Source organism: Misgurnus anguillicaudatus, chromosome 22 (assembly GCF_027580225.2).
Source record: "Misgurnus anguillicaudatus chromosome 22, ASM2758022v2, whole genome shotgun sequence".
Classification (NCBI taxonomy): Eukaryota; Metazoa; Chordata; class Actinopteri; order Cypriniformes; family Cobitidae; genus Misgurnus; species Misgurnus anguillicaudatus.
In genome coordinates this window covers 1,717,706-1,742,889 of record NC_073358.2, presented here as the reverse complement: position 1 = coordinate 1,742,889, position 25,184 = coordinate 1,717,706, and the positions used below count along the sequence as shown (strand labels likewise).

At 43.0% G+C, this 25,184-nt stretch overlaps 2 protein-coding genes across 5 annotated transcripts in view; one reads left to right on the top strand and one right to left on the bottom strand.

Annotated features, from left to right (window-relative positions):
• LOC129440778 (astrotactin-2) overlaps positions 1 to 25,184 on the bottom strand; it is a 427,123-nt gene that overhangs the window by 52,007 nt on the left and 349,932 nt on the right. For both annotated transcript variants that reach the window (XM_073860480.1, XM_055200291.2), the window contains exons 14-16: positions 18,845 to 18,969; positions 10,626 to 10,730; positions 10,119 to 10,298 (exon numbers count right to left, since the gene is read on the bottom strand). In XM_073860480.1, coding sequence (XP_073716581.1) covers positions 10,119 to 10,298; positions 10,626 to 10,730; positions 18,845 to 18,969 — 410 coding nt within the window. The remainder of the gene's footprint in view (positions 1 to 10,118; positions 10,299 to 10,625; positions 10,731 to 18,844; positions 18,970 to 25,184) is intronic.
• On the top strand, positions 1,172 to 8,754 carry trim32 (tripartite motif containing 32). Of its 3 annotated transcripts, XM_055200292.2 has the most exons (4): positions 1,172 to 1,326; positions 2,418 to 2,504; positions 3,774 to 3,945; positions 4,815 to 8,754. In XM_055200292.2, the coding sequence occupies exon 4, from the start codon at positions 4,839 to 4,841 to the stop codon at positions 6,822 to 6,824; it is 1,986 nt and encodes a 661-aa protein (XP_055056267.2). In that variant the 5' UTR covers positions 1,172 to 1,326; positions 2,418 to 2,504; positions 3,774 to 3,945; positions 4,815 to 4,838; the 3' UTR covers positions 6,825 to 8,754. The 3 variants fall into 3 exon arrangements, with proteins under 3 accessions (XP_055056267.2, XP_055056268.2, XP_055056269.2); XM_055200293.2 differs by lacking the exon at positions 3,774 to 3,945; XM_055200294.2 differs by lacking the exons at positions 2,418 to 2,504; positions 3,774 to 3,945 and having other exon boundaries at positions 1,178 to 1,326.

The window sequence follows — 25,184 nt, the reverse complement described above, 5'->3', positions numbered from 1 at the left end:
TTAAAAATGAGAACTATATTTTATGGCGGAATAGCACTTAACCTCGGCCTGCAGTAACATCATCACTCCTGACTCATCCCCTTCTCGCTCAAACTTCTGTCAATATTACTGAGCCCATAGAGCTGCAAACTAAGTGGGAAAACATGGAAGTGTTTGGTGGTTTCTAAATTCATCCCTGTTTGGATCCTAAGGAATAAATGGGGCTAGGCTAAATGCTAACACATTCACAACGCGCTGTACAAACGTTAAGTGCACACATTGAAAAAAGATAGGTATGTATTAATTAATCTAAGTTGAGGTAAGAACATAGTAAAATATTAAAAAAACTGTGGTGTTTTCCTGTAACTTTTTGTATGTGAAGAAAGAGCAAAATATACTGTAAATATATCAATTTATCTTTATAAAGAGATAAAGTTTAGCCCAAAGTTACTGAATATGCAAACCACATAGCTATGTATTCACAAAGAAAGATTGTGTAACATTAATTTTCGCTAAAGTATTGTTGCCACCTCCGGCATGTCGTGTAAATGCTTTAGCAAATATTCCAGATATGGTAAGGGGTGTAACATTTCCATCACACGCTGAAGATATTCAGCCAATCACAAGTTCAACACACTTGATAGCTGACCAATCAGAGAACACCATGCTTTTCCAAACAATGAGCTTGCAAAATGTATGCGGGCATAAACCGCATAAACACATCACATTACACCAAATACACAAATAATGCTCTGTTTAGCAACATATATGACCCTTAAAATATTCTGTAATCTGAATGTATTGGAAGGCATTTATAGATCAAATTAAACACACAAAAACATGTTTCACATCACAGACCCTACATGCTTATTTTTTTTTTTAAATATTAGGATTGCATACTGTTACAGTATCTAAGACAAACATGTCAGGCATTTATCATGAAATTGATCAAATTTTCTCTTCTCTGTTCGTGCACAGCAGCCCTGGCAAACAAAAACAATGCAATTGTGGTAAGAAAGATTATTAATTGAGTGTTGAGAGTCTGTGATGGATAACCAGATGTGGAGCTCTGCTCTCTACCCTCCGTTTCCCTTCAATATTCCCGTCTGCTGCTGCGTCTGACAATCACATGAGTCATTATGGTGGACTTTAGCATGACAGGCAAACTCTTTGAAAAGCGGAGAAAACAAACAGTCCCGACAGCATTTGCGTCTGCAACAACACGCAGATGTGCCAAGCCAGACCGCAGTCAAACTCGACAGACCCGTGTCTGGAGCGTTCTCATACAACACAGAGGAAGGGAAAGAGAGGAAAAGACACGGATAGAGTAATTGGTAACAGCTTAGAGTAAGTGTTTTAAATGATTCATTTCCTGTAGTGGACTTCATCATATTGAAACGACACAGCTTTGGCTCCACATCTGGCCCTGCGAGTCCTCATTACGTGTTATGCTGATGTGGTTTCAGTATTTGTTGGTTATTTTTTGTTTGTTTAAACCTATTCCATCTGTTTTGAGCCAGCACTATTGTCAATAGAGTTTGAGTAAACACGATCTGTTTCAGTATCATGACATCTACACATGTCTACTTTTCTCCTGCTGATCGGATCACAGATCGGAGTACACCACCCCCTTCAATACTATCCACATTTGCATCCGATTGTCCGTAATCGTATCAATTAAGGTGTTTACATGAAGGCTTTTCAATACGATTTAGCAGGATTTTAGCAGGTACAAGAAATCTGTGTTGAAAGCTGTGCTCTTGTTTTACCATAATTTACTATGGTAACCCTGTTATAACGCTTTTTATTTCAAAGTATTGGGTTTGGACTTTGTGAGAAATTGCATGCTTAAATTACATAATTATGCCCATGCATGTACATGCCTAGATTTGCAAAATTAACGGGAATATATGGGAATTATCGGGAATTAATCGGAATAAACCGGTCATTTGAAATAATTTTTAATACAGTTATCCCGGATCCCTCTGTAGACTGAATCAAATGTGAAACAGAAAAAAATCATTAAAAGCTTTAAAAATTTAATTAAGTTGTCCTCTCTTCCCAAAGAGAGTCTTCAAGATCTGTTAAGTCAAGCAAATCCTTTAAGGTATGAAAAAGCATAGCATGGTGGTAAACATGCAACGAGACAAGAGGCCTTTGAAATAGATGTCTATAGGGGATATTTTTAGCTATAAAACACTTGACAATAGGTTGAAATCACAGACATCTCCATAACCATACAGAATATCTGTTATCAAATGACATAGTATATCATGATTGCATACTTTCTCTGCAACCACAATACATTTGCTGTAAAGTGATGCCATACAGTATATCGCGTTACACCTTTGGAGGTCATGGTACATCTGTCTTGAAAGGTTTATACAGTTACATTAAACATCTATTTCTTTATGAAGAAAACACTTTTTTTCTTGCAGAACCCATCTTTGGTTTATAAATGCTGATTATTGTGCGATCTGGTCTGTCCTGTTCCCTTGACTTTAAAGCCTGACGGACTTTTCAAGGTGAATGCTCAGATCTGAATAAGTATTCTTGAGTATTCCTGACCAGCCTATCTGAAAACTGCTGATGAGTACAAAAATATATATATGTGCATTAATCATGACCCAGTCTATGTAAACCCAGCTGAGATTCACTGTTTTCTACATGAAATGCAAGGATCACTATTATACACCGTTAAATCATTAAATCATCATTTAATTTTATGCAGGGTAGGAAAAACTTAATTTGCTAAAATGCCATTATCTGTCAGGCAAGTTCTGTAATTAAACAACATTGAGCATTTTGCATGAGAAAATTACTTGTCATTTAAGATACTAATCATTTAACAATTACATTTTTGTTTTAATTTGTCAGATGCGTACAATACTGTTGCAATACTTTAGTTTACACTATTGCTTAAAGCATTGATACCACTGTATATTAGTCAAATAGAAATATTTCAGCACAAATATTTGCTGCCATCTAGTGGTGGATAAATAAACTGTTAAGTGATATTTAAGATAGAATAAACATTTTACACGTTAGAATAATAAATTATGTTAGGATTATATGATAAATTACTGTAACATCACAACTTTTAAAGCTAAACATTACATTTATAGATTTATTAATATATTACTATACTATAGATGCTTATATAACATAAATTATTTTAACATTTAACATTTTTGTCTCCTTTCTGTCTATCTGTCTTTCTATTCATTTAGTTTGATTGTATACTGAATCTTTGTAAAGCGTCAATGTCAATGTCAATTTTATTTATATAGCACCATTTCTACAACAAAGGTTGACCAATGTGCTTTACACCAGATAAACAAATCACTTGCGCAATAAAAAATAAAATACTAAAATAAAGTCAAACACGACAACCATAATGTATAAAATATTTAAAAAATAAAAGTAATAAAATAAATAAAATATAACATATAAAATAGAAAACAAAGGTAAAAGAAAAACAGAGTACTTCAACCAGATAAAAAAGCTTTAAGATTGTTGAAAGACGCTATATAAAATATGATTATTATTATTATTAATAATTAAATAATATTGTCTTTATATTTCATTACATCAACATTGAAAATGTACCAAAAATTATATGTTGCATATAAATATTATTCTGATCTAAATCTTTTGGATTGTCAACAATTATGTTTAAAGTAAAATAACGAATAAAGTTGCTGAATAACTCCTCTTTTCTTGCATTTACACGTATGTTTTCAGTAGCATCTTAACCGCTTTTCGGATTGGTCGCCGCTCTTGTCAATCAACAGACATAGGGCGGCCCCCTTCCCCGAGAACCAATTACACGGCACCATGGGCGGGTCTTTACGCACAGATCCCACGCCCGCCGTCTCGACGTCACCTCCGCAGTGTCGCGCGCACCCGTTGATATGAGAGGTGCGCGCGTCGTCACGTTACACGAAAGCTGCTGTTAAACTAAAGGTAAGAAATCGTTTCAGAATCTAACACTAAACACCAGCGACGTTGTTTTTATACATCGTTATTGTGCGTTACGTCATGAATAGCGGGCATGCTGCAGACACGGTCTGTCGAGGTTTAGATCGCAATGTTTTGAAGCCTGGGCCTGCATTTATTCACATTAAACAATGTTTACAGTCAGTCAGGCTGTATGTGTTGATGTGCTGCATTAATGCGTACACATAAACCCTGCTCGTGTATCGCAATGCATGCTTCTGAATCATGATTGGCAGCTGGATAACCAAAATAAACAGACGAAACGATGACGTGCTGTTTATTCAGTATTATTATTATTACTTAATTCAAAGTCTTTATTATCATATATGTAGTTTGTCTATGAGGGATGCATATGTATCATGAGGTAAGAATGCATCAGTAGGTGTGGTAGGATGCAGCATCAGCACCACTTGTCATCACACTGCTTTTAAAGTGACGTGACGTTCCTCACGTCATCTCCCTTCCTCCCTGTGGACTCTTGTATGCTAAAAGTTTTAGGTTGACTTCGGTAATGTGCTTTTATTTTATGATGATGAATTGCAATGAGATCACATAATTAAATATTTCAGTTTGACAGACGGATCTGATGAATCAGCATATATTTAGTTTTTTTGTGATTAACCTGCCATCTGCCAAGAACTGCAGCCCACTCTGCTGATTAACACATTCACACTACAGTTAAAGTGTTAAAGCAATATTGAGTACATTTGCTATCTTTAAATAGTATCATATATATCGGGATTAATGCACATTTATGCTTCTGGATATGAATAAATGTAAAAATGTAATACAAATCAAACACATAGGCATAACTTTTCATCTTTCCTCTCCTGTAGACACCTCAGGAACTAGAAGGCATCATGGCTACACCGACATCTCTAGATCCAGATTTGGTTCGGGAGGTGTTGGAATGCCCCATTTGCCTGGAAACCTACAACCAGGACCAGCTACGACCCAAGCTGCTGCAGTGTGGTCATTCGGTGTGTCGCCAGTGCCTCGAGAAACTCCTCGCCAGCACGATCAACGGCGTGCGCTGCCCCTTCTGCAGCAAGGTGTCCCGCATGAGCAGCATTTCCCAGCTGGCCGACAATCTCACCGTGCTGAAGATCATCGACTGTGCGAGTTCATGCGTATCGACCATGGGTCTCATGTGCAAGTCCTGTAAGAACCGCCTGCCCCGTCAGTACTGTTGCGACTGTGACATCGTGCTGTGCGACACTTGCAAAACCGAGGGTCACCAGCGGCAAGGTCACGCCGTGCAGGCCATTCGCGTGGCCGCCGAACAGCGCCGCAAAGACCTCGGCGGGAAGCTCGCTAACTTGCGTGAAGCCATGGGTAACATCCAGAAAAAAAAGGCTGCCATTGACAACGTGGCAAAATCGCTCAGACTTAAGTATAAGGCTGTCCAACAGGAGTACGCCAAGGCCGAACTGCGGCTCCAGGAAGAATTGGGCCGCTCCCGTCGTGCCTTTGCCACTTCCATGACTGAGATCGAAAAGCTCAATGCCCAGATTCTGGAGGAGCAGACGTATCTGCTCAACATCGCAGAGGTTCAGGTCGTGTCACGTTGCGACTACCTCACCATGAGGATCAAGCAGACCGATATCGCTCTACTGGAGGAGGAAAGCAATAATGATGAAGAGGAGCTGGATTTAAAAACCAACCTGCCTGTCATTCTGAAACTACAGGAGCCAGAACTGGTTAAAACCGAGCAATCGAAACCTTTAGAGGTGGGGCAGCTGACTACAAAACCCTGTACTGTCAACGCAGAGGAGGAAGATGGCCTTGAGTTTGCCGCATCCACCAGCACCCCTCTAGACATTTATCGTGATATCGATATGGTGGCGGCCGTCGAAGAGGCCGTTTGTGCTTCGCCCGGTAGTTTCAAGTCCAAGTCCGTAGATGGAGGGGGACCTTCTTCAGGGGCGACAGGTGGGCAGCTCTGCCAGTTTGTGAAAAAGATGGGCTGCAAAGGGAATCTGCCTGGCATGTTCAACTTGCCTGTAAGCATCTGCGTCACGCACCAGGGAGAGGTGCTTGTGGCCGACCGAGGGAACTACCGCATCCAGATCTTCAACCGCAAGGGCTTCCAAAGGGAGATACGGCGTAACCCGAGCAGCATCGACAACTTTGTCTTGAGTTTCCTCGGTGCTGACCTGCCCAACCTGATTCCTCTCTCCATCGCGATCACCGCTCAGGGCCTGATCGGTGTCACCGATAACTATGACAACTCCGTGAAGGTTTACACCACTGAAGGCCACTGCATCGCCTGCCATAAGAACCAGCTCATCAAGCCATGGGGGATCGCCGCCATGCCGTCGGGTCAGTTCGTGGTGTCCGACGTCGAGGGCGGAAAGCTCTGGTGCCTGGCCGTGGATCGTAACGTAGGGGTGGTGAACTACAACCGCCTGTGCTCGGCAGTCAGGCCCAAATTTGTGACTTGCGACTCCTCGGGTACTGTCTACTTCACCCAGGGCTTGGGTCTGAACATCGAGAACAGACATAACGAGCATCACCTCGAGGGAGGTTTCTCCATCGGCTCAGTGGGTATGGACGGGCAGCTGGGTAAACAACTCAGCCACTTTTTCTCCGAGACGGAGGACTTCCGATGCATTACCGGCATGTGCGTGGACTCGAACGGAGACTTGCTCGTGACGGACAGCGGCCGCAAGGAGATCCTTCAATTCCCTAAAGAAGGTGGCTATAACGTTCTCATTCAGGAGGGCCTTACCTGCCCTGTAGGAGTCGCTGTTACTCAAAAGGGACAACTGCTAGTTTTGGACTGCTGGGACCACTGTGTAAAGGTCTACACGTATTTGCAGAGGAGACGTTCCTCTACTTGTTAAGATGATGGACAGTTTTTAGATGTGTCACTTTAATTCACAGGCAACATTACAACGTGATTGCTTCTTAGTGAAATCTGACCGGTGGTCTGCTGGGAGATTTGCGCAATCATTCACCACTGCCATGGAGCAATTGGAGGGTGTATATTATTTTGGCTAAATGTTGTAATACAGCACAACTGATGGCAATAACTTTACATTTCTGTGCTGCTCTACTGACATTAAGATGAAAGCTGAATTGCTATGTTATTAGGAAATCTTATTACAGAAATGGGATTTGAGAATCTAAATCGTGCTGATTTAAAACACTATTGGTGTGTGTCTCTGTGTGGTTGTGTGTGTTTTGCCCATGCGTCATAGTTTTACTTTTCTCCCACAAAGCCTCAATGTTAAAGTGCCCCCTCATATCTGAAGCCTTACAGTTCATAGAAACTTACTCGTGTTTCTGTGGACCGTGTGATTCTCTGAAATGTTAAAATACAGTGTAACCGGTGAAAATCAAATGGGATTTAACTCACTTAAGTTCCCTACTGAAAAAAAACAGCATTAGCTGGTGAGCTGGTTTTAGCTGGTTTCTCAGCTTGGTATTAGCTGGTTTTGCTGTAGCAGGCTGGTCTAGCTGTGTTTTTGTCACTTTATAAGATGGTCTAGCTTAGGGTGACCATACTTGACCAGGGTGACGGGTTTGTCCTGCATATGTCGTCGAGGTTCAGTCATTGTGATTTCATTCTTCTTGAAATGAAATGGTTTCTTTTCTGAAATATGACCTGAAAAAATAAACCTTGATGATGTATGCGGTCGACAAATACGACTTCTGGAAGACAAACCCGAAATCCTGGCCAGGACGCGTCCTGGAAAAATGGAACGTATGGTCACCCTAGGCTATCTAGACTTAGCTGGTCAGGGTGAAAGGCCAGCTGACTCACCAGGTTTACCAGCTTACGCTGGTCTTAGCTGGATTTTTCAGTAGGGTTGTCTGTTACTGGTGTTGTTAATGTTAATCATTGTTTGTGATTAGTTGTACCGTAATCTGGTTTGTGAAGCCAAAGGACTGTGAAATTCAGGCGCATGTCACCTGAGTCCCTGTTGTAGTAGTTCGTCTAAAGCAACTCGATCAAAACTAAATCTGAGCAATTTACAACGCTACACTGTCTATGAAATGATATTCTGCATTTAAGTGTCCTTGTTTTTTAAGAGATGTATCTTTAGATAGCTTAGTCCATCGGAAATGAAGCGGAGAATTATTCTGTTTTGATTTGGGCGGCCTGATCTTACAGGAATTCGTACGTGTTTTACGAGTCGGCTAATTTGTATGAATTCGTATGAAGTGAGAAGCATCTGAAAACGTCTGATTATCATTAATAAACAATGAAACCCTAACTCAAACATCAAAGAGAAAGCAGATCGTACAAAAACTCTACATACGTGGTCGTACGAATTAGTCACCTCGTAACTACATCCAAATCCCATGAAATTGCGTTGGAACTGTTAATGCTACTCATTATATTTAATTTGCACTCAATAAATTCTGGTCTTTTGTTACTTTTTCACATTTAGTAAATGCTCCCAAAGCTACATTAATGTTTTCTTTCTTAAATTTACTTGTTTATGATATGAATTACAGGAACCGGTAATGCTAATCTACAGTGCCGCTATAATCACACATATAAGCCCCAAAGATGCACTAATTACCTGGGTCTTTAATATTACCCATCATGCCTTTGGGTTATATCACATATCTGAAGGTCTCAGTAATGAGAATAGTTTTACACTGTTGTTCTTTCGAGAGAGTTTTTAAAGCAGGATACTTTAAACTAAAATTTCTTTCGTAAGGTCAAATGTATTATGCATTGTTGTTGTTTGTGAAATGAGTCCCAAATTCTTGTTTATATTGTTCATGACCAATTGCGTGCAATAAAGTCAACATATCTGAGCAATTCTGGTCTTTAATGACTAAATATTACGCTAACATTTATGTTATAGACTACATACCATTTTCCCCTACTAGATTTATATAGTCACAAATTATTTATTACATTAAAAAAAAACATTTTAGAATAACAGTGAACCACCTTTCTAAATAGGATAGTATCATGCATCTTGAATGAGCGTTTTTATTCATATGAATTTATAGGAAAAGTTTGATGTGAAAATAACAAGATTTGTCAATTGAAAATAACTAAAAATCTGTAAAAATTTGTCAGTCTACCTCTGCCTACTGGGCCCATCAGATGCCGCTCCCTGACCAGTTGAGATCACTGATTAAAACTATGCAATAACACAAATGTAACTATGGGAATAACATTGTGCCAAGCACGTTTCAAGCACTTTTTTTAGATTTTACCCGGAGATGCATTTTAAAAAGTAGTGATTAGGAATTAGGAATTAATTCCTTTGTTTATTAAAGGAATAGTTTACCCTTTTGCCATATTAAACTATGTTATTACCTCAAAGCAGACAAATTAATACATACCTATCTTTTTTCAATGCGTGCACTGTACAGCGTGTTGTGAATGTGTTAGCATTTAGCCTAGCCCCATTCATTCCTATGGTACCAAAAAAATGTTTTATTTTGTGGCACCATACTTACTGGTATAACTCCTCATGTAACAGTCTTTAAATAGGGAAAACACGGAAGTGTTTGGTGGCTTCCCTGTTTGGTACCATAGGAATGAATGGGTCTAGGCTAAATGCTAACATTTTCACGACGGCTGTACAGTGCACGCATTGAAAAAAGATAGATATGTATTCATTTGTCTAAGTTGAGGTAATAAAATAGTTTAATATGGCAAAAGGGTAGACTATTCCTTTAACTCGTGGGCATGTTTTACTAGTTTGTCAAATGAGGGAACGAATTAATAAAACATGCCCAGGGTTTACTTAAAATGAGTGTATGTATCCCCAATTCGTGGCCACGATATAATCCATTTTTTTTCGCAAGTCATCTACGGGCTCTGATTGGTTATTTATTATTATTATTACAGCATCTTCATGTACTATAGCAAATGTCAGATAATATACAAATGGATAAGAATATGATAAAATGTTGACTATGGGTCTCTCCTTGGGCCAAATTCTAAACCATCAGTCAATTGTTCATACAGATACAGTTTGAACTCTTCATCATTTTATATGTGTCCAGTATGTATCCAGTGGTGTATGAAACCAGAACATTAAATACGCTTAAATACACAAAACCCATGAGATGATAGGTTTGGATTGAACCTTTATTGATTTGTTTATATTGTATTTGTCAACCCTCTCATGTCTCACCATTGACCATCTGTTCACGCTTACCTTTCTGGTACTGCAGCCAGAGCTGCTGTTGGACCTTCTTGCTGGGAAAGTAGATGTTGCAGGTGAGCTCAGAACCAAACAGAGCTTCAGAGATGTAGTGACTGCCGTACTGCTGAATAAACGCCAGCAGCTCGTCTCGCGTGCTGTCCGGTGTCAGCGACTTCAGGACCTTTGAGAAATCTGCCCACAATATCCACCATAAACAAACAACGCATGCTCAGTAAACCATACTTCAAGTCATATTTCACCATAAAATCAAATGTAAAGTTGATTAAGATTTTTAGCATTGTGATGATTATAACAATTAAGCCTATTTCCCCCCTAAAACTATTAAGGGTCATTAATGCTTCATTTCGCTTATGCAGTACATACTCTCCTATTTCAATTTCCAATTTGTATTTTCTGTGAAACTGCTTTGCAACAATGCAAAATTGTGCCACCGAAGTACATTTGAATTTAATTAACATGTTTGGCACGTGCTTGTGTTTGCCTCTGTAGATGTTTTACCTGTGGACAGGGTGATTGCACTTAGTTTAACCTTGTACAGGTTACTGCGAACTCTCCACTGTTGCATCATGGGATATCCCGTGGCTTCACTGAACTGGACGTCTCCTGTAAACACAAGCAGAATACTCTCAATTCAGCATCAATCTCTACAGCTGTGTGGCACACATTGGGTGTTAAAGGTTGTCAGCTAATAAAAACTGATGATGCGTGAGTGTGTGAGGTGTGGCTGTGAATTCTTCAATGAGTGACATCACAACAACACATTTTTTCCATTCCTTACAACTGAACCAAGTACTGTATACTGTCAATACTGTAAATGATCCTGCAATATAAGAACTGTTAAACAAACTATGCTTTCACTAATGTACAGTAATGCATTTCAGATTTTCCAGACTAAATGTTTTTCCAGTGTAAATAAGTTGAGTGGATCACAGTGGCTTAAAGTAATTTGGCAGCTTTTACCACAGTAAATCCTCTGTTTATCATATGGCAGACTGTGAAATGAAGACCTTACAGTTTCCTGGATATTATTGACCTCTTTTAATCAGTTCTTGAGTGACTGCTGACACTAATTATAGTCTGTCTTCATCTATGTTTAGCAAAGTTGGTTAACTAGCATGGTTACTGTATAAGATGAACCATACTTTAACAGGAATATATTGTTTTATCCTAACATCTTATTATTAAACCAATTGGTTTGTTTAAAGATATCATTTGGATTAAGATTTTGGATTTTGCTTTTAAAGTTTTTTTACACTTTCATAAAAAGAATCCCAATAGTTTGCTCACCCCCATGTCATCCAAGATGTTTATGTCTTTGTTGAGTCGAGAAGAAATTTTTAAAGATAAGAATTTTCTCCAAATAGTGGACTTAAGTGGACCCTTAAAGTTTACAGTTTCAATGCAGCTTTACAGGGCTGGAAACAATCCCATTAGGGTCTTATCTATCAAAACAATTTTCATAAAAAAAGTACTTTTCAACCACGACTTTTCGTCTTGCACAAGCCGGGTGATGCGCCAGTGCGACCTTACGTAATCACATGGAAAGGTCACACCTTACATATGTGAATCGCACACTTGTGGATCATTTAAACAACAAACTGAATTATTATCATTCCACATACAACAACATCTGAACGCTTCTCTTTCTCCACACTTGTAAACACTAGAGTGGTACTTTTGCATATGTCATGCGTGACCTTTCGATGTGATTACATAATACGTAAGGTCGCGCTAGCACTCACCACTGTAAAAAGTGAAAAGTTGGATCCACTTAAAAATGACTTCAGTTTGTAACGCCTACAAAATGTAAGTTCCCTTTCAGTCGGTCACTACGACGTCACGTCGATGACCGACGAATTGGGAGCTCGCTAGAGAGACCAATCTGCTTCGAGTGTAACTAGAAAGAGCCAATGAACATTGGCATGCAGTATTTGCATATGCCGGCCACGCCCCGCCGGGGGAGTATAAATACAGCCGGCAGCTGAACTGCATTTCACTCTTCGCTTCGGAGCCGAGCAGTTGTGTTCTGTTCCTGCTAAAGAGTTGGAGAGAGAGCTTTTGTTTCTTTGTTGGCGATTCAGAACTGTAGTGGTGCCGGCTGTTTTACCTTCTTGTGACTTGGCTGGTTACACCTATTAGCTTCAGCAAAGAGTGAATTTCCTCTAAAATAGTTGCACGGGGGTTTTTTGCGTCTTTTTAAAGACAGCATTTCCCCCGTGTTCACGGGTGTGTTCGCGTCTTTTTAAAGATGGCTTTCCACCCGTGTGTTTCTGGATGCGGCAGATATTTGGCGCCTACGGATGGTCACGATCGCTGCATGACGTGCATGGGGTTGGCACACGCGGAGGCAGCGTTCGTGGATGGTTCATGTTCCCATTGCGGGAATATGTCCATCGCGGTCTTGCGGTCGAGACTCTGCTACCTAAAGAGGGGTGGAGTTCCCATTCCGTTGCCCCGGTCAAAGCCGCCCCCCGCGGGGCGTGCCGCGTCGGGCTCGGAGTGTTCCGACCTGAGGATTACAGTGAGGAATCCCGCGGCTGGGCAACAACCCACCGAGGCTCCTCACTCCTCAAGGCTGCAGCCAGTAGAGTTGCCGGGGGAAGCTGGCGGGCTACCTTCGGGCGCACCGTCCCTATCCTTCGGGTCTCCCGTAGATGACCGGATGTCAGTCGCGGCATCGGAGGGTGAGCTTGTCGGCTCCGCGGACGAGGATGAGGAGGCGTTGCCACCTTCGGGGCGGGTGGCGCGTTCCGATTCCGACCCGGAAATGATGGCTATGCTCGGCCGGGCAGCCGCGGAGGTCGGGCTTGAGTGGTCTCCACCACCAGAGCCTGGTCCCTCTAGGCTGGATGATTGGTCCCTTTGGGCTGCTCGCGCTGCACCGCAGCGCTCCCCGCAGGTGCCTTTCTTCCCGGAAGTGCATGAGGAGCTTACGAGGTCGTGGACGGCACCTTTTACTGCCCGAAACCGGTCTCGCATCTCCTCCCCCCTCACCACCCTCCAGGGGGGGGCAGTTAAAGGGTACATGGCGGTTCCCTCGGTGGAGCGGTCGGTCGCGATGCAACTGTGTCCGGCCACCGCCTCTACATGGCGGGATAAGCCTGTGCTCCCCTCGCGGGCTTGTCAGCACTCGTCCAGTCTAACTGGCAGTGCCTATCGGGCTTGTGGGGAGGCTGCCTCCGCTCTCCACGCTATGGCCTTACTGCAGGTCCATCAGGCCAAGGCGCTGAAGGATCTGCATGAGGGTGGTCATGACCCCGCAGTTCTGGCTGAGCTGCGCACTGCGACGGACCTGGCGCTTCGTGCGACTAAGGTTACGTCACAGTCCCTGGGCCGTGCGATGTCCACTCTTGTGGTCCAGGAACGTCATCTTTGGCTGTGCCTGGCAGATATGCGAGACGCCGAGAAGATCCGCTTCCTGAATGCCCCCATATCCCAGGCCGGCCTCTTCGGCGACGCGGTCGAGAGCTTCGCTCAGCAGTTTTCGGCCGCTCAAAAGCAGACTGAGGCTATTCGACACATCCTGCCCCGGCGCCAAGCAGCTGCACCTCCGCCGGTTGCAGTGCCTCAGCCAGCTCGTCGCCGAGGGCGTCCCCCTTCGTCCGCCCCTGCTCCTGCACAGCAACCTAAACGGCGTCGTGGAGCCGGGCGTGGGAGGGCTGCCCAGCCCGTCCAGCCTCCTGTGAAACCTGGCGGCAAGCACAAGGGGAAACGGCCCTGAGACGGGCGACCTAGAGGTGTCGAGGACTGCTCTTCAGGATGTGGTGACCGCACCACTCCCTCCCCCGGAAGAGGGCCGGGTGGAAAATCCTATGTTTTTTGTTTCTGTTCCGCCGCTGGCTTTTCAGCCGGCGGTACCCAAAATTTCAAAGAAAGGGCAGTTTCCCCCATCTCTAGGTCTTCAGAGGGCTCGGAGGACGGCGGACAATGTGTACCTGTCTCGTCTTCAGCCACCTCTCGCGCCAGTGGACACGATTGGGCGTTCGAGGGACTCAACAGAGGGTCTTCACGTTCCTTCTGTCCAAATATGGAGTCAGGTCAGTGCCAAAACACGCACTCACACCCCACTTCGGGCATCTACGGAGAGCCCCGGCCTCAGCACCTGGACTCCATCGAGCTGCCCCTCCCCGGGTACGTCTGTGGTGCCGATGAGCCCGCTGGTCCGGTGTTTGGGGGCGTGGTTAACCCTTCCCAACCCGTCTCGCTGGCTCCTTCGCACCGTCAGACTCGGCTATGCGATTCAATTCGCCCGGCGCCCGCCGAAGTTCAAGGGCATCCACTTCACTGCAGTGAGACGTGCGGATGCTCACGTTTTGCGGGCAGAGATTGTCGTCCTACTGGCGAAGGACGCAATAGAGCCGGTCCCTCCAGCCGATATGAGGTCGGGTTTTTACAGCCCTTACTTCATTGTGCCCAAGAAGGGAGGAGGGTTACGACCGATCCTGGACTTGCGTGCACTGAACAAGGCACTTCACAAGATGCCGTTCAAGATGCTAACGCAGAAACGCATCTTCGAGTGCGTCCGTCCCCACGATTGGTTTGCAGCTATCGACCTGAAGGACGCGTACTTTCATGTTTCGATTCTTCCCCGACACAGACCATTTCTGCGTTTTGCGTTCGAGGGACAAGCATATCAGTACAAAGTTCTCCCCTTCGGGCTGTCCCTATCTCCCCGCGTCTTCACGAAGGTCGCGGAGGGGGCCCTTGCCCCCATGAGGGAGCAGGGCGTTCGCATTCTCAATTACCTCGACGACTGGCTGATCTTGGCACAGTCTCGGGAGCAGTTGTGTGTCCACAGGGACATGGTGCTCAGGCACCTTGCCCATTTGGGCCTTCGGGTCAACTGGGAGAAGAGCAAACTTGCACCTGTGCAGCAGATCTCTTATCTCGGTATGGAACTGGACTCGGTTGCCCAAACGGCACGTCTCACACAAGAGCGTGCCCAGTCAATGTTGAACTGCTTGAATTTATTCAAACGCAGGACGGTGGTTCCTCTGAAATTATTTCAGAGACTCCTGGGGCATATGGCAGCCGCAGCGGCCGTAACGCCGCTTGGGCTGCTTCATATGAGGCCACTCCAGCATTGGCTACACGACCGAGTCCCGAGATGGGCGTGGCGGCGCGGCACCCATCGTGTGCAGGTCACATCAGCTTGCCGCCTCACCTTCGTTCCGTGGACGGACCCGTCATTTCTTCGGGCCGGTGTGCCCTTAGAACAGGTGTCCAGGCATACTGTTGTATTCACAGATGCTTCAACCACGGGTTGGGGGGCCACGTGCAACGGGCATGCAGTCTCCGGGGTCTGGACGGGTCCCCAGCTGCACTGGCACATCAATTGCCTCGAGTTGTTGGCAGTACGTCTCGCATTGAGCCGACTGAAGTGTTGGTTACGAGGCAAAGACGTACTAGTCCGCACAGACAGCACTGCAACCGTAGCATATGTCAACCGCCAAGGTGGTGTACGCTCTCGGCGCATGTCTCAACTCGCCCGCCATCTCCTTCTGTGGAGTCAGAAGCATCTGAGGTCGCTTCGAGCCATTCACATCCCGGGCACATTGAATCACGCAGCAGACGAGCTCTCGCGGGCATCACTCCCAGGCGAATGGCGACTCCACCCCCAGACGGTCCAGCTGATTTGGGGTCGGTTCGGAGCTGCACAGGTGGACCTGTTCGCGTCTCCAGAAACCACCCACTGCCACTTGTTTTACTCCCTGACCGAGGGGACACTCGGCACGGACGCACTGGCTCACAGCTGGCCGCGGGGCATGCGCAAATATGCGTTTCCCCCAGTGAGGCTTCTTGCACAAACGTTGTGCAAAGTCAGGGAGGACGAGGAGCAGGTGCTGCTAGTTGCACCGTACTGGCCCAACCGTACCTGGTTCCCGGAACTAGTTCTCCTTGCGACAGGCCCTCCCTGGCGCATTCCTCTGAGGAGAGATCTCCTCTCTCAGAGACAGGGCATCCTGTGGCACCCGCGCCCGGACCTCTGGAAACTCCATGTGTGGTCCCTGGACGGGACGCGGAGGTTCTGAGTGGCCTACCCCAGCAGGTAGTGCACACCATCACTTCAGCACGAGCACCGTCTACGAGACAGGTGTATGCTTTGAAGTGGAACCTGTTCAGCGAATGGTGTTCTCTCCATCGAGAGGACCCCCGGAAATGCTCGGTCGGTGTCGTGCTTTTGTTCTTACAACAGGGGTTGGAGCGTCGCCTGTCCCCCTCCACCCTTAAGGTGTATGTTGCTGCAATCTCTGCCCACCACGACTCCATAGCAGGTAAGTCGGTGGGCATGCACGACCTCGTCATCAGGTTCCTTAGGGGGGCGAGAAGGTTAAATCCACCTCGTCCTCCATCTATACCCTCTTGGGACCTATCCTTGGTGCTTAAAGCACTCCAGGGGGCCCCTTTTGAGCCGTTGCAGTCTGTGCAGCTTAAGTTTCTGTCTATGAAGACTCTGCTCCTGGCAGCGTTGGCCTCGATAAAGAGAGTAGGGGACCTGCACGCCTTTTCGGTCGACGATTCGTGCCTCGAGTTCGGCCCGGCTGATTCTTATGTGATTTTGAGACCTCGGCCCGGCTACGTGCCCAAGGTTCCTACCACTCCCTTTAAGGATCAGGTTGTGAACTTGCAAGCGCTGCCCCTGGAGGAGGCAGATCCAGCCCTGGCCTTGCTCTGTCCCGTCCGTGCTTTACGTATATACGTGGACCGAACGCATAGCCTCAGGACCTCAGAGCAGCTCTTTGTCTGCTATGGGGGACAGCAAAAGGGGAAAGCTGTCTCCAAGCAGAGGATGTCGCACTGGATAGTGGACGCCATCACCCTGGCTTATCAAGCTCAGGGTTCGCCATGCCCTCTCAGACTGCGAGCTCACTCAACTAGAAGTGTGGCTTCCTCCTGGGCCTTAGCGCGTGGTGCCTCCCTATCGGACATTTGTAGAGCTGCGGGCTGGGCGACCCCTAACACGTTCGCTAGGTTTTATAGCCTCCGTGTCGAGCCGGTATCCTCCCGGGTTCTCACCCTAACGGGATAAGGGCTCGGAGAGACCCGGCCCGAGTGTCGGCTTGCAGCGCCATTAGGGCGCTAGTTTGGTGCCAGAAGTTCCCTTGTAAACTCTACCACTTCCTCCAACGCCTTAGCGTCAGATGTGGCGGAGCGTCTGGCGCTGGCCTTCCTTTGGTGAATTCATGTAAGCCCTTGTTAGGCCTGGCGTCCATACGTAGCGACCTTTGGATTCCCGTGTGTGTATTTCCGTGGTATAGCTGGAACCACGTTTCCCTGGCAGAACTTCTCTGCCGTCTCCGGGCGATGTAGCCTCTTTGTACACCCCAGAGACTTCACGTACAGTGAAAACCCTTTTGTGGTTATTTCATTTTGTTTTTCCACAGTAGAGCCCCCTAAGAGGCTGTGGTTTCCGCAGCGTTCCATTACCGCCGGAATGGTTACGCTTCCCGGTGTTAAGTGCCACTGTTTGGGTTATAGGAACAGCACTGGCCGGCTTCCTTGCGTAAGCCCTGTCTTGGCGACTCTATAGCAAGAGTCCAAGAGGCTTACGCAGGACACTGGAAGGGGCAGCCGCCGTGGCGCTTTGGTAGGGGTTCCCAATTCGTCGGTCATCGACGTGACGTCGTAGTGACCGACTGAAAGGGAACGTCTCGGTTACGGATGTAACCCTCGTTCCCTGAAGGCAGGGAACGGAGACGTCACGTCCCCTCGCCACGGCTACTGTACCATTGTTGAGACGGCCGGGTTCTTATGCTCGGCTCCTCAGCGAAAAATGAAATGCAGTTCAGCTGCCGGCTGTATTTATACTCCCCCGGCGGGGCGTGGCCGGCATATGCAAATACTGCATGCCAATGTTCATTGGCTCTTTCTAGTTACACTCGAAGCAGATTGGTCTCTCTAGCGAGCTCCCAATTCGTCGGTCATCGACGTGACGTCTCCGTTCCCTGCCTTCAGGGAACGAGGGTTACATCCGTAACCGAGACGTTTTTTCAACTTAAAATTTCACTTTAGGTGAACTCTTTCCCGCCATTAACAAGCTAACTCATTGACAAGTTAGCTCGTCAATTAAGAGAACATGGTTCCCTGCCAATGATGAGTTTTTCAGCAATCCGTATTTTTGCTATTATCCACCAGCATACCCAACTTATAAAACCTGGAAGCAACCCGTTAGGTCAAACAGTAAAAACTCTGTGTATGTTTTGAACATCACTCTGAATCTGATCTTTAACAAACGTCTTTCACAAAAATGCAATGATCTCAGCTTTTTGCTCAAAATTTGGTCTTTTTGAAGAAACCTACCCATATTTGAGAGGTTATAAAAAGAGAACAAATGAAGATAGGATGAAGGTTTTTTGTCTGTCCTTTCATTTGATATGTTGCATGCTTATATATTTAAAGAAGAACATTTTCTGGAAACTTTTGTGAAAATCAAATAAAATGTTGGAGCTGGCTGGTAACTTTTTTAAAAAGAAAAACGCTGTCGGGGAATGAGTTAAGTTAAACCAACTTCTCACTTTTTACAGTGCACAGCTAGTGCAAGACGAGAACTTGTGGTTTAAAAGTACTTTTTTTGTGCTAAAATGATGATGGTTTTGCTAGATAAGACGCGTATGCCTCGGTTGGGATCATTTAGAGCCTTTTGAAGCTGCAATGAAAGTGTTAAATGCTCCCTGTGTGTGTGTGTGTGTGTGTGTGTGTGTGTGTGTGTGTGTTACCTGAGAGCATCTGTAGATTGGGCAAAGGTTCAGACAGAACACCTCGACACTGTTCTTCTACAGGTAGAGGAATAACCATCAGTCCATCAGCCAACTGAGGAAAATCCTTGATGAAGTTATTATCCCTGAAATTACAATACACGGAGATAAAACGTCAGACAGATATTAAAGCATTAATGTGCTCGCTGGCAAGATGATATCAAGCTTATATTTCCCAAAGCAGAGATTAAAGTGCAGCTACAGCACATTCCCATTTAAAAAGACAAATCATTAAACATTTATTTGTTTGATCTGTTTTACCTTATATACTGTTCTGTACACTGCTGGTGTTTATATGGGTACCACAACACCTGGACATATGAACAACTCATATAATGCATTTTTCAGCATTTGCCCCCCCCCCATGTAGTACTCTGGTAGTAGCCTTATTTTACTTATGTAATGAATAACATTACACTTATTATTTCACATCTATTAAAACATTCTGGTTGACTCAACTTAAAAAATGTTAGTAAACAATGTATAGAATTAGGGCTGCACGATAAATCACATGCGATACTTATGCGCATCTTTTCCATAAAGTTTGTTCCTTGATTAGTAGTAAATTACCATCAGCTGCTTTCAGATGGAGCAAAATTTTCTACAAAGAGCCGTAGTTTACTTACAAGCTGAGCCATATCGCAGGCGATACGTCCGTGATACTTAATGCGAAATTGCCCCGATTGTCAGTGAACTACGGGTCTGTGTAGTAAATGCCGCTCAATCTGAAAGAGGGTGATTTAATATTAATCAAGGAACCGAGATGTGCATGACAATTACATGCGATTTATCGTGCAGCCCTATAGACGGTTTCATCGGCCGCACGTTCGATGACGCGATACACGTCTGGATCCGAACTTTACTTCTGGTTTCGTTTTTTTAAATGGTCTGACTAGTTGCTAAACTGATCTCTTGAACAAATGCCTCGTCAAAAATAACAAATGGTTTTGTTTCCTAGTTAATCTATGTGTTGTTTTTTACTTTTTAAATAAATAAACTACGTTTAAAAAACTTTGTTGTTATTTATTCTTAGCGGAAATTATCGGAAGTTACGTGCGGACCACGACAGTTGCTTGTTTATGTTGTTACTCCTGAAACCGTCTATACAGCATGAAATCAACTTGCACAGGTTTCGTGTTTACAGGTTGAGAAAAAATGATTTTAATGAAGGAGGGCCAAAATTCACCATACTGTATGTAACATTAAATATCCCAGTGTATTAACAAACTCTTTACTACAAAGCTTCATCGAAAGCTCTTAAAAGAGCCGAAAACATCTGCTCAGATCTAAAGAGCAAATTATTTTCATTTCCCTTTACAGTAAGTCACAATGCTCTGACCAAACGCACACGATTAAATTATTCATATGCAAGGGCTTATGGGTATTTCCCCAGTCACAAAGCTCAGTAAGATTAAACTATTCATAGTGCTTTACCATATTAGCTTTAGTGGAACAAATGTACACTTTACACGAGTTCATTAACTTTCCTATGAATTTTCACTGAACGGACAAACCGAAGCAGGGCTTTTGCAAAAACAAATGGTGCCAACAATTAGGATCTGAATATCAAAAGCTTGCATATTTGTATAAAACATCAGTAACAAACAAAACCGACCAGCTTCAGTCTGAGCAACGAATGAATAATAAAACAATAAGCTGCTAAAGGTCAAATATTAACAACACACATATAAATAAGCTTATTAGCACATGCATTATGTCTACTAAAATGTTTAAAAAATACTAATGACAAAACCTTTAGTTAAACAGCAAGTCATTTCATAAAGTGTCACTATAGCATAGTTCCTATATGGTCAACACAAAGTTCAACTTAAAAAAAGTAAGTGACCTGGTTGCACTAATTTTTTAGTTAATTTTTACAATGTTGTTATTGTATTATTTATAAGTAGATTTTTTGTAGTAGTGCAGTTGTTTGGTACAGTAAGGATGCTGTGCATTTTTTCATGATACTGTATTAACCAATTAGCATCCAGGACTGGAGCTATCCATTTCATAATGATATTTAAACTGCCCATATATGTGTAATAAGCTCTTTGTATATGTAAGTAGACATTATGAAAAATCTTCAGAGATTTCTGGAAGTTGTGTCTGCACTGGGATTTCCACTTTCTCTCCTATCTAATGAAGTGTAATGAGTCACCAATTAAAATCCCTCTCCAAACACTCAATCTCTTTAATTGAGCTTCCTCTGTATGAAACATCGATACTAAGCAAACAAAACTTTCATCAGCTCCGGTCTGAAAAACACGTCACTGGAATAGATAACAACATGCGGACAGGATTTGTTTTTATATGATTATACAGAACGCTGCGATGTTATTACATTTATATTATACATATTATGTTTATAATGTCCAGAGGTGGGTAGTAACGAATTACATTTACTTCGTTACATTTACTTGAGTACATTTTTCGGGTAACTAATTTAGAGTAAATTTAAGGATGGGTACTTTTACTCTTACTCAAGTACATTTCTAGTGAAAAAACTGTACTTTTACTTCGCTACATTCGGCGGCGTTACTGCGCTACTGTCAAATGGTAATAATTAATGAATATATATTTAAAGTTTACAGGGCGTGTTCGAAAGTTGCGCGAAACAGGCTGCGTCACCGCGCGGCCGCGCATGATAGGAGAAGCAGATGAGGGCGCGTGTGCGTTGTGCGAGTTATCGGAGGCAGATCATGCGTGGCTTCAAGTTCGGTCTATGTTTTCACTCCAAGAGGTCAAAAAGAATAGTTTCATAATGTGATGCGTGCTTTGTTCAATAAACGAGCTGACAATCTCAGCCTACAGGAATTCAAGATCCAGCCTGAAGTAAGTGTCACAGTATGTCTATTTGAACAGTATTAATGGTCATTTCACACACTGTTTCTTGTGCAAGCGATTACAAATCCTAATGTAAGTTAAACCATACAAACAGCACGTTCACATCTGCACATTTCATATAATTTCCCCACAACTAAACAAACTTAACAGCATAATGTAATGACTGCATTTATACACAAATCCGGACACCTCACTAATGTGTAGAAAATACATTCAAATAAAAACGGGATTGTATTTTATTTAAATCCTTCCTAAAGAATGAATGAATAAAAATAAAAGAATAAAGATTGATTTGAAAAAAAAAACATGTATTATATATTATAATAAATGTAGAGATGATTTGCAAAAACAGATAAGTTCCATATGAAATTCTAAAATGATCATTTTTATTAAGCTCCTGTTTATGTTCAGTAATTGCACTTTAATGGCAATGAAAATAACCTATTCATATAAAAACATGATAACAAACAGACACACACGTTCTTATTTGTTTACTGTTTGCATGTTTAAAGGCAGACGCTGACAAGTTTGTGTTGTGAACATGAAAATAAATACAGAGTTAACCGTCAGAAAACATCTGTGTGTGTGTGTGTTTGAGATTTTTTCTCAAACGACACGTTATGTGATGTTAATGTACCCATTGCAGGACTGAGATAGGCTGCTTTACTTGTATATAAGCAGAACAATGAGACTCTTAAGGAGAGGTTTGTGAAAACCCTCCAAGAAGTCTGAAATTCAGTGCTTTTGCGCTACTTCTCTATCAGATAAGAAGTAACGAGTAACTAACTACTTGAGTAGTTTTTTCATCTAATACTTTTTTACTCTTACTCAAGTAAATAATTAGATTGATGCTTTTACTTTTACTTGAGTACATTTTTGTATAAGTACTTGTACTTTTACTTGAGTACAGATTTTGGGTACTCTACCCACCTCTGATAATGTCACATATTTGCATTGACTGATATATATACACACACATATAAACATACTGTATTTATAACAGATATTTATTTACCCAATATGTGTGCATGCTATGTAATCTTTTCCAACTGGACTGTCATGTTTATCATTTAAAAGCATTATTCAGAATGCTCCCTATGTAGCCAGTAGACAGCAGGGCAGCTCATAGATTTTAAAGTAGAGTTGGTACAGTATGCCTAAATGCACACTAACCCGAACATGTCATGCTATTGCTAAATGCGACCTGTAACTTTTACTTTCTTCTTACTCAGTATTCTGTTCATTTTTTTCTGTCTGTAGCAACTCATTATATAATAACGGCACATAATGTAATAAGTATTACATTATTATTGTAATGAAATGTTCATAGTGTAATATCTTTTTCAAGACGTAATACAATCTTGAGCTCATAATGTAATAAAAATGTATTACATTGTAAACTCACCAAAGATATGGTCATAACTGTAACAGGCTTTTTAAACATTGCAATCTCATTATTAGTGGTGCTTGCATTTATTCAAAGCATCACTATTATTATACATCGTAGAGACATGGGGGTGGACTTGTTTCCTTTGTAGCTTGGACTGTAATCATTGGTGGATGTCAATTCATTCCCTAGCAACCGCATAGCAACCACCTAGTAAACAAACAGAATACACTCACCTAAAGGATTATTAGGAACACCTGTTCAATTTCTCATTAATGCAATTATCACATCAACCAATCACATGGCAGTTGCTTCAATGCATTTAGGGGTGTGGTCCTGGTCAAGACAATCTCCTGAACTCCAAACTTAATGTCAGAATGGGAAAGAAAAGTGATTTAAGCAATTTTTAGCGTGGCATGGTTGTAGGTGCCAGACGGGCCAGTCTGAGTATTTCACAATCTGCTCAGTTACTGGGATTTTCACGCACAACCATTTCTAGGGATTACAAAGAATGGTGTGAAAAGGGAAAAACATCCTGTTTGCGGCAGTCATGTGAGTGAAAATGCCTTGTTGATGCTAAAGGTCAGAGGAGAATGAGCCGACTGATTCAAGCTGATAGAAGAGCAACATTGACAGAAATAACAACTCGTTACAACCGAGGTATGCAGCAAAGCATTTGTGAAGATACAACATGCACAACCTTGAGGCAGATGGTCTACAACAGCAGAAGACACCACTGGGTACCAATCATCTCCAAAAGAGGCTACTATTTGCACAAGCTCACCAAAATTGGACAGTTGAAGACTGGAAAAATGTTGCCTGGTATGATGAGTCTCGATTTCTGTTGAGACATTCAGATGGTAGAGTCAGAATTTGGCGTAAACAGAATGAGAACATGGATCCATCATGCCTTGTTACCACTGTGCTGGTGGTGTAATGGTGTGGGGGATGTTTTCTTGCCACACTTTAGGCCCCTTACTGCCAATTGAGCATCGTTTAAATGCCACGGCCTACCTGAGCATTGTTTCTGACCATGTCCATCTCTTTATGACCACCATGTACTCATCCTCTGATGACTACTTCCAGCAGGATAATGCACCATGTGACAAAGCTCAAAGCATTTCAAATTGGTTTCTTGAACATGACAATGAGTTCACTGTACTAAAATGGTCCCCACAGTCACCAGATCTCAACCCATTAGAGCATCTTTGGGATGTGGTGGAACGGGAGCTTCATGCTCTGGATGTGCATCCCACAAATCTCCATCAACTGCAAGATGCTATCCTATCAATATGGGCCCGCACCTTGTTGAATCAATGCCACGTAGAATTAAGGCAGAAAGAGGGTCAAACACAGTATTAGTATGGTGTTCCTAATAATCCTTTAGGTGAGTGTATATCCTAGCAATCGTTTAGCATGACCTATATCTATGAACCAGAACATTGTAGATATATGTGTGCGTGCTCTTTTGACTCATAGCAAACTGTATACTGTATACTGTAAAGGACGTTTTAAATTATTTGCTGGTATTACCTTATGAACTAACATTATTGGTATGAATAAATGCATGCACCATTAATAATAAGTTTGCAATGTTTATAGAGCATATTACAGTAATGACAATATGACAATATTTTTGGTGAGTTTATAATGTAATAAATTTCTCATAATGTAATAATTTTATTACATTATGAGCTCAAGATTTTATTACATTTTGAGAAAATGATTACATTATAAAGAATTAATTACAACAATAATGTAATATTTATTACATTATGTGCAGTTATTACATTATGAGTTGCTACACTGCCTCTTAAAGTGGTTTTCATCAGATGTGAGTCTAAACCGCAGGAGTCAGTAAGAGGCAATCAGTGTACGCTTTACTGGAATAGATGAAACTCAAGGGCTGAAGTAAAGAGAGAAAGAGAGAGAGAGAAAAAAAGAGAAAACCATTACTCACTTGCTCTCACACAAATCTATTGATTACCAAATTAAATCACCCTGAGTCTGACCCGAAGAGATCCGGTCAACCCATCGGCTGCCCACAAATAAAAGTTGGCCGTATGGATT